Source organism: Pollachius pollachius (assembly GCF_949987615.1).
Source record: "Pollachius pollachius genome assembly, chromosome: 1".
In the NCBI taxonomy this organism is placed as follows: domain Eukaryota; kingdom Metazoa; phylum Chordata; class Actinopteri; order Gadiformes; family Gadidae; genus Pollachius; species Pollachius pollachius.
Genome location: NC_136934.1, coordinates 47,293,204 through 47,309,897, shown reverse-complemented (window position 1 = coordinate 47,309,897; position 16,694 = coordinate 47,293,204). Strand labels below are relative to the sequence as shown.

The 16,694-nt window shown below is 45.2% G+C and overlaps 1 protein-coding gene across 3 annotated transcripts in view; it reads left to right on the top strand.

Annotated features, from left to right (window-relative positions):
* The window catches only part of LOC307072835 (growth factor receptor-bound protein 10-like), a 69,695-nt gene extending 53,816 nt beyond the window's left edge, over positions 1 to 15,879 (top strand). For 2 of the 3 annotated variants that reach the window (XM_079732349.1, XM_079732347.1), the window contains 12 exons: positions 735 to 891; positions 6,843 to 6,958; positions 7,708 to 7,782; positions 9,148 to 9,285; positions 9,640 to 9,750; positions 10,239 to 10,337; positions 10,781 to 10,858; positions 11,094 to 11,210; positions 11,595 to 11,661; positions 11,781 to 11,868; positions 12,214 to 12,307; positions 12,686 to 15,879. In XM_079732349.1, coding sequence (XP_079588475.1) covers positions 735 to 891; positions 6,843 to 6,958; positions 7,708 to 7,782; positions 9,148 to 9,285; positions 9,640 to 9,750; positions 10,239 to 10,337; positions 10,781 to 10,858; positions 11,094 to 11,210; positions 11,595 to 11,661; positions 11,781 to 11,868; positions 12,214 to 12,307; positions 12,686 to 12,832 — 1,287 coding nt within the window. In that variant the 3' untranslated portion in view covers positions 12,833 to 15,879. The remainder of the gene's footprint in view (positions 1 to 734; positions 892 to 6,842; positions 6,959 to 7,707; positions 7,783 to 9,147; positions 9,286 to 9,639; positions 9,751 to 10,238; positions 10,338 to 10,780; positions 10,859 to 11,093; positions 11,211 to 11,594; positions 11,662 to 11,780; positions 11,869 to 12,213; positions 12,308 to 12,685) is intronic. The other variant, XM_079732348.1, reaches the window with a different exon arrangement.
* The last annotated feature ends 815 nt before the right edge of the window (positions 15,880 to 16,694 follow it).

Here is a 16,694-nt window from a genome sequence, read left to right as displayed (position 1 = left end):
ATCCCCGCTGAACACAAACTATATTTTTAGCTGTGAAATTGAAACACTAAATAAGTGTTTGATTTAAACTCAAATGAAATCACTTGAACACTTTTTTATTGCTCATCATCTGAGTCAACACATAAGGGGATTGTGCGTCCGCCTACACAATCCATGACCTCATGAGGCACACGTTGACGGCTCCTCACTATGTCAACGGCTGTGTGAGCTCTGAGTCGGGCGCCATGTTTGCCCAGCTGTACATTACAGCCGAATCACTCCCGAGGAGAAGTGCTTGCCTTTGAATTCTAGCGCCACAATTGCTACATTGTGTCAGGTGTCTCCGTGTTTCTATACAGCAGGGCTGCTGTAATTACAGGGGCTTGCCACATACGCTACATGGCACACCCGAAGCACGATATAATAGACTTTGAGCATGATTGGCTGCTGTACCGCTGCCTTTTTGGGCTGTGTAATCAAAAGTGCCACGTTGTAAAATCAAGTGTCGGCCACATCGATTTTAACAGCCAAAAAAAAACAACAAACAACAAAAGTATCTTCACAACGCACACGCCCTTCAGCAAGTCGAGCACAGCTGGCATTCCCTCGCTTGGCTCTCCTCCCTCGACGTATTTATTATTTTTGGAACGGCGGGCACGGCCACTAAGACCGCCAGTCGCGTTCTTCAGTCCGGATTCCTGACCTCTTCCTCTCTCCCCTCCGGTCCGGTGCTCCCCCTCCCACCTGCCGTGCAGATCGTGAAGATCTTCAGCGAGGACGGCATGGGCAAAGTGGTGGAGATCCCGGCCGACATGACGGCCAGGGACCTGTGCCAGCTCCTGGTGTATAAGAGCCATTGTGTGGACGACAACAGTTGGGCGCTTGTTGAGCACCACCCCCTACTGGGCCTAGGTAAGTGGCAGTCACCCCTACCCCGCCCGCCCTCCAACCCCCCACCCCACCGTCAACCCCCGCCTGGACAGAAAACCACGCTGTGCGTGCACACGCATGCACACGAATTTGGCACTTTCATTTGCTATGCATGCATGCCTACATTAAAAGGCACGTGCACCTTTATTGTACACAAGACATGTGGGCCGACACGCACACACACACACACACACACACACACACACACTCAAACAGGTACGGTAGGATGTGGGGCTGTAACGCACAATATTTCCTGAAGCATACAGGTGGTTGGGTGTTCTCACAGGCTTCCATTCAGGACACAAAGTGCATTCTCACTCGGCTCTGCCTGTGTGTGCTCCAGAACGTATAGCTCAAGGCAAGATAGTGCAGGAAACGCTAACATCTAAGGACTCGATGTCTACGATGCAGTATTGTAAGAAACGGTGGGTATAGAGTGGGCACAAGGTACTTTATTACCATTCTATCTGATGGTCTTGTTTGCCATCTCACAACCAGGGCCAGGCAAGACGCTGGTTAATGGTGACTGTTAAGTGTGATGCTGTGTGGCAGAGTATGCATTGGGAGGCCATCCCTGCTGTAGTCATAAAGGGAGAGTGTGAAGGCCTTCCTAACCAATCAGGGGGCCGCAATTAAGCACTGGGGCCTATTGAGACTCAGCAGACCCCTGGGACAGCCAGCTGAAGCCAGCTTGCATCACTTGTATATGTTGGGGCCAAAGCCATGAATTAGACAAGATGACTGCTGTTGATATTAAGGGATGCCTCTGCATCACTTTATGTCAGCATGCATAATTACGCAATTGCTATACATTTCACTAAGGAGCCTACAAATAGATGAAGAATTGGAGCCATTATGCAATATTCTGTCTATTAGCCCTATTCTATTCCGAATTATCTATCTCTCTCTCTCTCTCCCCTTTTCTCTCTCTTGCAATTTTCAAGTTAACTCCCTCCTTCCTTGTTCATGTATTCTTCCTCTTCTTTCCCTCTCTCTCTCCCTTTCTCTCTCTTGCACTCTCTCTCTTTCCCCCTCTCTCTGTCTCGCGCACTTGCTCTCCCTTTCTCTCTCTTGCACTCTTTCTCTCTCTTGCACTCTTTCTCTCTCTTGCATTCTCTCTCTCTGTGCAACATGCTTGTTTTATCAGGATGACCAGCTTCAAAAACGTACGTCATAGCATCTTTCTTCCCACACTATCCCTCCCACTACTTTTGTCCAGTATATATCTCTGGGATAGCTTTCTCTGACCAAAGATAGTGCTGTCGTGGAAGCTGCTGTGGTCATTATTCGCTGTGATAATTCAGGAACGTTCCCGGTACTATATTTTCTTTAATCACCTCCCCAAAAAGCCTAAGCAGAAACAAACGTTTTTATCTGCATGTGAAAAACTTTGCTCAAGGCTTTGTGATTGTGTCAATCTAAATAAATAATATTATCATCACGCGCTTCCTTTGCGCGGTAATGGTGAGGGTGTTGCTTCATGAAGACCTTTATCTCTCATCCGTCGAGAAATCTGCCACACTGAGTGGGAGTGTGACCTCGTTGCTGTGTGTCATCCTCATTATATTTGTATGGATAATACCCGCGACATTACGTTTAATAATTAGTTACCGCCGACAGCCAAAGTAAATACACGCTGATCTGCGCACAGTGAAAGCGCTAGAAGAAGAGATACATGCAAATATCACACGGGCTCATTATAAGAAATGTTAAAGTAATATAGGCCTACCAAACACTTCCATGAAGCAGATGAACTTCCAGAGGTCTAAGATACAGATGCAGAAGTAAAAAAACGAAAAACAACACGGTGACACCCAAAGCAAAAGAAAACCTCTGTCTACTTCTGCTCTCCCCGTATGGTAAAGCAGTGCAATGCAATCGATCGGCTTCCCTGTAATCCCCCACGGCCCCCCAGGGACCAGGGGGAGTGCGATGGAGGTGATGGATGGGGGCGATCTAAACAGCTATCTCTTAGGCGAGAGGCTGTTAAGTAGTTAAGTTAGCAGGGTATACGAGTGACGTAAGGCACTCTTGATACAGGGCAGATACTGCGATGGTTTGAGGGAACTCGGGGTTTGTGTAACATCGTGTAACATTGTGTGATATTACTGATATTACGCTTTGGATATATTATTTTCTGCGGGATAACTGACGCACAGGCGAGTAACGTCCCGTTGTGGAATTGGACGGTTCAGCCGAGAGTGCAGTGTCTGATATCAATCTGGACAAAGGAGAGTTGTGCTAACGCCAGGTGGAAATGAAATGTGTTGCATTATTGAGTTATCTCATTGATATCTGCTAAAACACATGCTAGTGCCAGGTGTAGCAGGCCTCTGTGTCTGTGGATCTATGTTCTTGGGAAACGGTGTTCCTGTTTTTAACTGCTTTGTATCACTCATTTGTGTTAAGTGGCACAGTGGATTTCGGTGACGACAACACAAATGACTCATATAAATCAGTTCAGAATCATTGATGATTTTAGACTGCCGGTACCATCAGATGCCAAATGTGCTATTGCCTAAACTAGATAATACTGATTTGATCTGTTACCATGACAGACCACCAGTATGTTGTATTAGAACTGTTTAGTAGAACATTGCATTGTATTCAAAAGGTTGGAGATATGGATTTAGAAGTTTGTTTTAATAGCTGACGTTATGTTTGGTTTCACTCTCAGTTTCATACTTTTCTATGTGAATTGATATTGTCAAACTTCTGCGTATTTGTCTCACACTGGCTCCATCTCCGTGCATGAAGATATGGTTAGGTAACGGTTAACATAGGGAAACTCAGCGGCTTAACTACGGTTAAGCCGCTCCACAATGAGGGCTGGTAAGTCAGGCCTTTCCATTGGCCGTGAAGGCCGTAAAAACGTTAAAGGCTGGATCCCTTTCAAAGGGGGGTGGGGGGGGGGGGGGGGTGGACTTCGCCCCCCCTAGCCCCCGCCCTTGGAAGCGAGGTCCCATTATAAAGCACTTAAGGGAGACAAGTCAGGTCTGTGCTCTGTCTCGTGTCTGTACATTTAAACAGATGTGTGAGAGCAAGTGCGAGTTCGTTTTATTTAAAATATGGCCTGGTAAAATAATAAACAATAAAATAAGAGGTACAAAAGTAAATAACTGGGGTTTTCCTGGGAATGGGGGGGGGGGAGGAGGGTGTATATAAACGGATGGGCGGGGGTGCTGCTGTGCTATTCGATTTCCGTGTTATATCGTATGAATATTTCAGCAGTGATTCGGCACTAATGCAACCAGTGGCAGCAGCAGCAGCAGCTGTGGTTTGGCTGAAGGGAGTCTGCTTGTGACATCATCCATTGTTTTTTGGGGCCCTGAGCAAGATATATTCAGCCGAAGCCCTCATTCTGTTAGCACCTGCGCTCAAAGCCGTCTCCCTTCCAAGTCCAGTGGAACACTTTGCCGAGTGTCGAGCGGTTTAGGGGCTACGGTTTAGCGCGGACGCGTCAGGGTTATTCTCTGGTTCAGGTGGCGATGCGTTGATCAGAACTGGCGTGTGGTGCGGTCATGTGAACACGTGATACTCTCTCCAATACTGGCTAGCTTTCGACTTTTTTACTTTTTTTTTTTACTTCTGTGTTTGCTTCCCTCAACCAGTAACATTGCGGGATATTGCTGTATTAAAAAGCGGATAACAGTAATATACTGCGACCGTATGTAAGGTTCCGGCTCGATACGCATCCCTGAAACTGTGTGCGCGCGTGGACATGTGCGCGCACCTATTCCTATGTGTGTGACGGTGTGCGCGCGTGTACGTGTGTGCATGCATGCGTCCGCATGCATGCACACACGTACACGCGCGCACACCGTCACACACCCGTGTGAATAGGTACGCGGGCATGTCCGTGCGTGCGTGCGTGCGTGTGTGCTTGTGTTTGTCTGACGGCGCACAACATGGCCGCTGCATCCCATAATAAATTCCGTCATGAGCGATGTGTGCAGCGGTGTGGGGACACGCGTGGGTGGAGGCATGGCGTCCAGAAATAGCTCAACAATGCAAGCAGAATGGAGAAAGCTGAGCTATTCCTGGCCTGCGGGGGGGGGGGGGGGATATCACCATGGTCCCCTGTTGGAGTGGCGATCCACTGATCCACATCGTACAGGGAGCCCTGTACGATGAACAGTCCATGGAGGTCACCCAGGAGGAGTCAGTGATGGGGTCATGGTCGAGGGACCAGCGAGAGAGAGAGGGAGAGAGAGAGAGGGAGAGAGAGAGGGGGAGAGAGAGGGAGAGAGTGAGAGAGAGGGAGAGAGAGAGAGTGAGAGAGGGAGAGAGAGAGAGAGAGAGAAGGAGGGAGGGAGGGGGGGAGAGGGATAGAGAGAGATAGAGAGAGAGAGGGAGAGAGAGAGAGAGAGAGGGAGAGAGAGAGTGAGAGAGAGAGAGCGAGAGAGAGGGAGAGAGAGAGAGAGAGAGAGAAGGAGGGAGGTAGGGGGGGAGAAAGATAGAGAGCGAGAGAGAGAGAGAGAGAGAGAGAGAGAGAGAGCTTGCAAGGAAGGCAAACCTGCAGAGTCATGCCAGTAGGTGCTAGATGGACGAACATGGCAGAGGGAGAGAGAGAGAAAATTAAAGGGTGAGGAAAGGAAATGGGGAGAGAGAGCCAGAGACTCATGGAAGGCAGGAGAGTGAGAAGGCTGGAGGGTCGTGACCAGGGGCGTTTCTAGGTTTCTGAAATATCCGGGGCTTTGGCCAGAGGGAAAGGCAATTTTTTTGGTATGCTTTATTGCGCATGCAAATTTTTTCAAAATGCTTTGCATAAATATACAAAATACACAGTTTATTATAGCTTTAAACAGCTTCCTGACTGCTGTGCTGCTTATCCCCAGACATCTAAAGTTCCATTCAAGTTATTTCAGAGTAAAATGAATGTAAGTGAGACAGGCCTTACAAACGTTCGTGACAGGCGAAGATTATGCCAAAGACAAACAGATTAAGTGAGATAACACGGATGATTTACCGTGGGAGACTCAGTGTTCGCCCAGCGTCTCCGTGGTGCGAGGTGACCACATGTGATTCATCAAGGAGGCCACTGATGGTGTAGAAATCAAATGGGACACTTCAGAAATATAAGTGTACAATAATGAATTAGTTAATGCATTAATATGCATTAACTCATAATAAACTAACCGTTAATAAACAGTTAACTAATGGGCTAGTAACCATTTATTAATGGTGTTCATGACCTCTTTAAGTTCGTACTTACTAAGGTATTAATTCATACATTTAATAGGGTTAGGGTTAACCATAACATTATTAAATAATGTATACGCATGATACGAATTGTCTGTATTGTATTATTTTATATTGGCTTGAACCTTTACCTATTTAATCCTGTTATAGTATTATTAAATTGCAGTGTATGGAAAATGTGAATCACTAGTTTATGGTAGACATTGTTATTGAGTCCAATATAGAGGATGGGTTGGCCCTGTTCTTTCATACTTGTCAACAGGACGGCGGAGCCCAATCACATTGAATGGAAACTTTTTAGTGGTAACGGCTATGGATCACAAACACTGACAACATGTGACTTTTCCTTGGAATCTTTAAAGGGTCTTCGAGGTTTTGCAAACACAATAATGTTTCCGTTTATTAGTTTAAAGGGAACGAGCAGAACCACATGTGGAAGGGCATCCCATGCTGCCACCAGTTAAAAGATTTGAGCTGCAAGACGCTGTGCCTGAGAGAGTGAGGACGATCATTCCACATCTCTCTCCTCTGACACATGCGTTGAATGGTGTCAGCTTCAAAATGTTTACAGTATGGTCTCTGGCTTAATTCATTCCCTGCCCTAAATGTCTCTCTCTCTCTCTCATTCTCTCTCCCTGTCTCTCTCTCTCTGTGTGTGTCTCTCTCTCTCTCTCTTTCTGTGTCTCTCTCTGTCTCTCTCTCTGTCGCTCTCTCTCTGTCTCTCTCTGCAGAGCGTTGTCTGGAGGACCATGAGTTGGTGGTTCAGGTGCAGGCGTCCATGAGCAGTGAAAGCAGGTTCCTCTTCAGGAAGAACTACGCCAAATATGAATTCTTCAGAAACCCCACGGTATGAGGACGATCTCTCAGCCCTGGCCTTGTGTCCTATCTTTAATAACTCGTGGGATACGCTTGAGCGCACCACATAGCAAACCGCGTCTGCTCATACATTCAACGGCTTTGTGCTACTTTGTATTTTAAACTCGTTAATTATTACATTTTAAAGGAAAGCCTTATGGCGGCAGAAGTTTTTTTTGTTTTATTTTTAGGGCTTGACCAAAACCAGCTGGCAAAGCCCTTTAAGTGTGGAATAATTGTTGTGCGATGACAAATGCATTTGGGAGTCACCAAAGCTGCCAGTCACGAGTTTCAGGGTACGGCGATGGCAGCCTGCTCATTTCCATAAAAGAGGAGATGGAATGTTCCGTGTCAGAATGCGCCGGTCCGTCTGTCAGTGTTTAGTGTCATCATCTCAGTTTCGTTCTGATGAAATATCGGGACTGTCTGCGGCACTGATGCTTTGGCATGTCAGCCGCTAAACCACTAACTATACATTTATTCTCCCTTTGGCTCTCGTTCTCTGCTCCCTTTGTCATTCTCTCTCTCTCCTTTTTTTTTCTCTTTCTCTCCTTTTTCACTGCCCCTCTCTCCCTTTCGCTCATTCTGTGTCACTCGATTCTCTGTATCTATATATCTCTCCCTTTCTCTGTATCTTTCTCTCTCTTGCTTTTTTTCGATGTGTCTCTGGCATCTGTTTGACTCTCTCTATCTCTCTCTCTGTCTCTCTCTCTCTCTCTCTCTCGCTTTCTTTCCCAACAGACGTTTTTCCCGGAGCACATGGTTGCATGGTGCCAGGAAACCAACGGCACAATTCCACCGTCTCTACTTCTGCAGGTAAACACACACACACACACACACGCACACACCCACACACACACACCCACACCCACACACACACACCCACACAAACACACACCCACACAAACACACACCCACACACACACACCCACACACACACACACACACACACTGACAGCCAGACGCCCGGGAGCGACACCGGTTGGTAAACATTTGTTGAAACATTGAAACATGAAACATTTGTTGACCTCGTCTCGTCTTTCTCCGTCGCATGCTAAAACGTGGCTTGGCGTTGGAGACACGGCACGCACACCGCGGTGGCGCGGCCACATTCCGGTACCTCTGATCCCCGGGGGGGAGGGGGGCCGTGGGTGGCGACATCGAAGCGACGGGCGGCGGCTTAATAACCCCTCGTTATCCCCGCCTTAGACACATGACGTCAGTGTGTCTGTCTGTGTGTCTGTCTGTCAGTGTGTGTTTATGGAGCGCAAACACGGCTCTTCTCCTGTCACGCACAGGGGCCCCGGGGCCTCGACGGCGGGGAAAACAACGTCTGAAGGAGTAGTGGCGTGAGACACTGCGTGCCGTGAGCGTCTGCTGCGCAGCGGGACGCTGTGTGGATAGAGGGCGGGGTGCTCGGGACTGTTTCCTCATGGTAAACTCCAGTGGCGCCACCGGGGTCATGTGACACATGACCGGCGCATGACACGGAGCAGGGGGGGCGTTCAGCGAGCTGTTTGGTTAAGGTTTCGGCGGTCGGGTGTCGTGACTGTCACGCTTTTCAGAAAAGCGCAGGGGGTCAAGGCACACGATCAAAAGAGTAATTAGGCGGATGGTTGTACTGAACAGCGCAGGCGTTGAGGGTGTGATCACGAAAACGTGACGGCGCGACTTCCCCGCCTCTAGAATGCGGTTGTGTTTTCCGTTGGCTTGAGAGCGAACGCTTCTGAAGACCTTCTTTCCTGCTTTCGAGGACTTTTTGTTTCAAGTGCCTCAGATGTAGGTGTGCCTCGGGCAGTTGATATGTCTTTCCTGACACATGATTTCGCGCATCAAAACGTGAAATCCTCAGTTTTATCCCCCTCACATTTATTATAGATGCGCTCGGATGAGCTTGGGAGAAGACATGTATCTATCTACAGTATATCTAAAGACTTGAAAAGATTAGTCTCAAGCCTTCTGTAAGAACATATCTGATGTTATACTGTTACTGCTATACTCATAAATACAGTCGCATTAACTTGTTGAACCGAGCAAGTTCTGTGTTAAGGGAAAAAAACCTTTCAACACTGGCTTTTATGACTCCAAATCGAGACACAAAAAATGGGCATCAGAAGCTGTTTTACCTCAGGGCGTGGGGCTGAAATAGCGATACCCCAACGTTTCTGTTCGTTTTTTCAGAATTTGTTGGCGGCGAGCAGCTACCCGGAGATCCAGGGACATCTGTACGTGAAGGAGGTGGGGAGGAAGTCGTGGAAGAAGCTTTACATGTTCCTGCGGCGCTCGGGCCTCTACTGCTCCACGAAGGGAACCTCAAAGGTAACCCCTGACGTTGAGCTCAGCTTAAGTGTGTGCTTGATTGATGGATCGCGCATATTTCAACCGACGACTCCTCAAATGTCTGTGTCCCATGAATATACATCTCAAAAAGTTGTTCTTTAGTGTGTTTCAATTTGTGTTTCCTTCTCTCCCGAGATCTATTAGCCAGTAAACCTTGGTTTCAAAGAACACTGTGTATCGGAGCCGTGTCTGTCTGGCATCCGCCTACCCCGCCCTCCCCTTTTAAAAACCCCCCCCTCCCGGATCCATCCTTTACGCGTCCCTTTTGGACGGCTCTACCTGCTCTACCTGTTGCTCTGGCGGCCAAACGTATTCATTACCTCCCGCCTGCAGGAGCCCAGGCATCTCCAGTTACTTGCCGACCTGGAGGACAGCAACATCTTCACCGTGGTCACGGCGAAGAAGCAGCACGCCACGCCCACCGACTACGAGTTCTGCATCAAGGTATGACGACTGCAGCGGCACGGGTCAGAAGTTCACGGGGATTTCACATTAAGTCGCTAACTGTAGTCCAAATCTAAAATAAAAAGCAGTTGGATGACATATATATATGATCTATATGCATGGATATTCATATATAGATATTGTGTCACAGAAGAGAATGTGTTCAAAATGGAGCGAGACATGCATAAACAAAATGCTGACATTTAAATGGAAAACCAAATCGACGTGGAAAAATCGTGACGGTCGTCACCGGAAGCCAGCCAGACTGCATTGAGCAACTCCTGCAGGCAACTCCCTGCTCACGCCTTTATACTGATTGTGCCATGAAAGCAAAACGCCACAATAGACTTGGATGTTCATTCCATTCTACTCCAAGACAGCCATCCCTGCAGTGGTTGCCACATGACTCTCTGAGACACACTATATGCCTCTATATGCCAGCAGGGCCGCTCAGTAGCTAACCCTGGCCAACCCTTGTGAATCCCCAGGCCAACAAAGGCCGGGCGGAGCTGAAAGAACTGAGGATACTGTGTGCCGAGGACGAACAGAGTCGTACCTGCTGGATGACGGCCTTCAGACTCTTTAAGGTACGCCTGAGGACCGCAGCCACGATAGGCCTGCGGGCCGGGCCGTAGCGGAACGTCAGCAACGTTGACCGTTAACAATCGCATCCATAGTTTTGTCCACCTCTCAATGATAAGAAGGAACACCCCTGCTTGATTCGGGTGCCGTGTAGTCACACGGTCTTGGATGAGTGTTGGTTTGTCTGATACCACTGCTTGGTTTGGTGCAGGCGGTACAGATGGTTCAAGTGGGGATGCAAGGCTAGCCGACGTTTAAAGGATAGTTGTTACATGTATGGGCAGTGGACATGCTGTGTGGCAAGCTAACCCTATCATAGTAAATTAATCCATAAATATGCACTGCCTTTCTCAAATGAGTCAAAAACCTCAGCTCACTCAAAAGTAGATCTAAGTAGGAATCGAGGACAGTTTTGTTCATCCATCATGTGTCTCTGTTTTCTTCACAGTACGGAATCATTTTGTACCAGAACTATAAGATTCCCCAACAGAGGAAAACTTTGCTATCACAGTTCTCAGCCCCAGTGGTAAGTCACCCCCGGAAGTCACGGGTCATTGATAAAATAGTTATGTGATGACGAGAATAGCCAACTAACCCTATGTTTATTTTTTTTATATAACCTGCATGTTGAATACACGTAATGTTTGTGACGGTTTCGTGAATACACTTCATCAGCGTGTCAGTGTCAGGTGAACCACGCAGCCACATTGCGGTCCATCGCCTGCCAGTCAAACCTACCGTGTCTCTCTGCTGCCCCCTAGCGGAGTGTGTCGGAAAACTCCCTGGTGGCCATGGACTTCTCAGGGAGAATAGGCAGGGTGATCAAGAACCCTCTAGAAGCTCAAAGCGCCGCCATGGAAGAGGGACACGCATGGAGGGTGAGACGCTACACAGTAGTTTAATCATTTCCTAGTACCTGCCTTGTGCTTGGCTGAAACTAGATAAATACAAAGAAACACTGTCTCGGAAGTATGCAGGCCATATATCAATTATTTAGGTTATGGAAGCCTTTGAATCTAGAATATGACGTATGGTGTAGGTGTTAGTTGGTCAACGTGCTAATGTGCCCACCAGAAATTCTTGAAGTAATAGTCAATAGTGTTAGTACAATGAGACTAATTCATCCAAATATGTCTGCATATGAAATTGCATTCTTCAGTGCATCCTGGTGTCCATTCTCATCAGCTTCTGTGTGTGTTTGTGCGTTTCTGTTTGTGTGTGTGTTTCTGTGTGTGTGTGTGTGGCCGTCGCATCCCTCTCAGAAGAGGAGTCAGCGACTGAACGTGCTGGGCTGCCACAGTCCCCTCCACCACTCTTCGCTAAGCTCAGGTAGGTGCGATGCGTTAACGACGATTGCGACCGTAACCTCTGAAGGACGTGCCCTCCTGTGTGGGCCCGGTGCTAAACAACGTGGCTGAACGAGATGCCTGTGTTTGATGAATGAGCAGTGATCCACGTGGCGCAGCTGTGGTTCCACGGCAGGATAACCAGGGAGGAGTCGCACCGAATCATCCACCAGCAGGGACAGGTGGACGGGTGAGTGGGCTTTTATTAAGTGGTGTATGCTATTTTTTATTATTTTTTAATAGCATAGACAGTGTGGTATCGCCACCTCAAGGAAAAACAATGAAGCTCAACAATAGATTCTTGTATGCTTTTGTAACAAAATTGATTTTTTAATAAAACACAGATGTATGTAAATGGACAACCCTGGAAAGTCAGTCCTTAAAGTAGGCTGAGTGAAACCGCAATAAAATTACCACGCCCCTTCTTCCACATCTGGAGAGGAGACCTCTGCAAACAGAGATGAAAACTTTTGTTCCTTAAACTGTTGAATGAATGAGTTTGTTCTGAATGCCCTTCGTTGCTCTCCTGCTGCAGGTTGTTTCTGCTGAGGGTCAGTCAGAGCAACCCCAAGGCGTTTGTACTCACACTGTGCCATCATCAGAAAATCAAACATTTCCAGATACTACCGGTAGGCACCCCTTGGTTCTGTCGTTGATTGTATAACACATACTTATGTTGGCTTGAATTTAACTGAATGGATAGTGTTGTTTTAAGGGTCATAACGGGTTGTGGGTGTTAAGCAATGAAATCACTCTGTATTTAGATACATAATAAGCAATTTGAAGATAAAAAAAATCCATAAGGAAAAAAGCCATTTCAATGAGCCTGGAGTGTTATTTTCAACATAAATAATTTATATTAATCAAAATGTGTCCTCTCTCTCTCCAACTTCATGTTCTCCTTTATTCCTGCCCACCATTCGTCTGGTCTCTCTCCTCATTCTGTCTGTTGCATCATCTGGTCTCACCCTTTCTCTGGTCTTGCCCTTCATCCCAAACCACCAAAGTGTGAAGAGGACGGCCAGATCTTCTTCAGCCTTGACGACGGCTCGACCAAGTTCACTGACCTGATCCAGTTGGTGGAGTTCTACCAGCTCAACAGAGGGGTGTTGCCTTGCAAACTGAGACACCCGTGCACCATTGTGGCCTTATGACGTCTTCCAACGCCCTGACACGTCCCCCACCACCTCTCACAACCCAATTTTTTCCCTCTTGCTTTGTGTCGGTTTTTTTCGTATACATTTTTCTCGTCTGGAGAAGCGGGTGAATGAACTGATGCTTCCGTTTGTTGTTTTTCTTTATATTTTTCACGACGGACTCTGCTGGAGGCTGCTGAGCTAATTTCGGGTGGTTTTGTGGGTTGGTCGTTAACGGTTGGATGGACAAATCAAAGCGCTCAACACATCCAATCAGGTGCAAGGAAAACGAACAGGAAGGCAAGGAGCTTTTATGGACATGATGGACAAGATGAATCTGCCATTTTATTTGATTTTGTTTAAATGCTGTCACGTAATCGTTCAATCGTACAATCCCCCATAAATACAATCAACCAATAAACTGGTCACTCGCAATTAGGCATTGTGTTGCCACTGCGCACACAAGTTGATCTGTTAACTGAACAATCAGCAGGTTGCTGTTTTCCTCTGTACCATTGTTATTTTAATCCCACCACCGATAGATGTTAATGTTTAGCATCATTTAGCATATCTCTTATTTGCACTCCTTAATCTAGAGCATGCTTTTTGACATCACTCATGGCTGTATCTATCCTCGGTCATGTTACCATCAAGTCACTTGATAGCACCATACAACAACGCCCTCTGGGGTCCAATACATGTAAGGACATGCAAGATCTATTTTACAACGGGGAAAACCTAGAGGTTTTGGTGTCATTGAAGTTATGCCATTTGAATCCCTGCCGAGGTCCGTAACCCTCACGAGAGGATGAATGCGTGGCAAGTTTTGAACCCATTAATAATATCACACAAACCTGAAAAAGGGAACATGGACAACAACAGTGTACAATAAGAGGTGTTATTTGATCAAGAGCTTAAAAGCAGCCTCTCATAGTGGTTCACCTTCACAGATGATTGCTCCGAACACACAGGATGTTTTTCTGCCACTGCTGATTCTTGCTCGTCTTTCCATTGTTTTTCGTCTCATTGAAACTCTGTAGGCTTTCTGTTTACGTGACGGGCTATCAAGATCAGCCGCCATTCTCATTGGTTTACTGCACAGCTCATGTTCCCTGAGATAACAAATAACAGGGCCTTAAGTCTTCCACATCGCCCGTTCACAAGAAAATGGTGGAGCATTTTATTCAGGTTATTTCAACAGCGTGATAAAGCTAGTTATTTTTTGTTCTTCTGTCGTTACCAAGATACCATCACAATGCTCTGTTATGCATTGTGATGGTATACAGTCAAACAAGGTCACTCTTTGAGGTTTGGTTTGAAGTGCAGTTGATTTTCCTCAAGGTATTTAGTAAACAAATATTTAGTCTTGCTGGTTACTTTTAAGCCCCAGGCTGACCAGGAAGGATAACCACTAGATTTCCCTTTTTGTAAAAGGTTAACCCAATGCTCCAAGTGTAACTCGGTGGAGTTGAATAACCGAGGAGGATTGGGAATACTGTCTCCGCCCATCGTTCCACGCTATTAACACCATGCCATTGTTGTTAGTGGCGCTTTCCCCCTTCAGAGAACACAGAGTAACTATGGACTATTAGAAGTACAACTGGATCCATGTCCAACTTGATTAAGACAACCGAATACTTAAAGTCATTAGTCAACCAGATTTATTTTTATTGGAGCTTTGAGCCAATGTCCATCTAGGGAACTCGAGTAACAACAAAAAGGTTAATGTGACAAATGAATCGTCTCTGACACCATGGGAGTGCACTGGAATGTAGTCAAAAGGGCAATGCCATACACATTACACTTTATCATGACTCTGTTTATTAGAATCAGTGAAAGTGTTTCATTTGCCCAAATCTTTTTTGTGAGACTTTGACTGTAGCCTAAACTTGCATTTCTATATAAACACCTTCATAACGCATAATACATCAAAATTATTGCTATAAATCTTTTTAATTAATTTAGTTATATAACCCATGGTTATATAACCCATACATGTTGCACTTTATATCATATTTAATGGAGCGGTTCTTCATAATGCCTTCAGCCATTGTAAGCTGCAAGTAACTCTTACAATGCATTAGTCACTTGTTATCATGTATTATGAAGGTATTTATAGATTATTGTAGGTATGGCCTTCACAAAAAGTCACACCTTTTTCATACCCTTGGTTTGGTCCGTTAACAAACATAATCATACATCATGCATCCTTGTTCTTCCCACAGGATACTATGTTGGTGTAGTTCAAACTCGCTGTGCAGCCTGATATAAACCAATACTGAATATCCATGTAAAATATGGGCCCTTGTAGGTAGCACGGAACTACAATTACATATTACCTTGTGCTTGGCTTATTGATGCAAACATAATTTCATATCACTATCTACTGCTGATGATTTTTATTCAACAAAGCCTTTTAGAAAATATATCCTGGTTAAAGATTTGGCATTATCAGTTTTGAATCAGATGGATTAATCTTTTAACAGAGCGGTCAACCCAAATTGCCATTACATTGCAAAACAAAATATAAAATCTGTCTTAATTACAAATGTTAATTTACATTTCCTTATTCTACTAAATCATTTACATAACTCACCTGTAATTCAGTAGTGTGTTAAAATTGCACCAGATTGGTTTCCCATCATAACAGGTGGATTTGTATGTGTTTTTTCCCTGTTTTTATTTTCCCTGTGATGCAACATTAAGAAAGATTCTTCACTTTGTTTGATTTGTTAAAACTGTCCACGGGTTCTCTTAAGCTATATTGATATGTTGTGTCACCATTATTTAACTCAAATGTAATGAATCAAATCAGTTTAAAGTAAGTATTGTTTCAGCAACGTTTATTTATTTTTCATTAATAGTGATGACTTGAACTTTTTATTTTCTTACAGCGCTGTTAAGTGCTGCTTTTTTTTGGCCATTGACATGTTATTGATGGCCCATAAGATTTTGTTCCTTTTTTTTATGTTTGTGTATTCAAACACCAATGTGGCAATGTGAAGTTATACATACACAAATTACGTTGATTTTTTTTTCATTTGAAATAAAAACAATATATTTTTCCCCGTTTTCCGAGGGCTTGTTATGGTGCAAAGAAATTCAACAATGAATGTCAGTCATGGATTTTCTTCTTTCTCCATCTCCACCCAGTAGCCTACTCATAGGCTGTGTGTCATTGAGACTGAACTGCAGAGTCCCCGAACAAGTTGAAGGACAGAGTGTAGCCTGGCCCCAGCTACACAGACTGCGAATTGCCAAGGCACAATTTTATAAATCTAAAAAGACAAAAGGAGGCCCAAATATCAGGAGATTCCACTGACTTAAATTGAATGGCAGAAAAATAAAAATAAATACATGAGGAGGAATAGGTATGTGCATATTCATTTGCGAGGAACATAGTACATTATTTCTTCAGGGTTAACTTGGAGCAAGTTATAAAAAATTACAGCAAAATTGAAAACTGGTCCATCATATTTCTGAGGCCTTTGATTTAAGGATTGTAGATGGATGAATGTTGGAGATGTATTTTTTTGTTTTCTTTTTGGAGGTTTAAATGTTCCAAACTCGACGACAGCTAACAGCCTATATATGTGCTGAGCATCCCCTCAAAAGAAAGCCCTCTATAGCAACATGGATATGTGTAATCATGGAAATGAACCAAATACTATATTCAACTTAACAACAAACTTCCATGTGTGCAAGTAGTTTGCACCTATGGAAGTGGAAAGATGTGTGGATGTGTATAGGGTACAACGAGAACGCCCACCCATTCACAAATGTCATGTGGTAACAATTTAACCTTACTTTACCAGGTGTATGGAATCACAAAAAAATATATTTCTGCCATTTTTATATTGGACCATTCACCACTCCATCA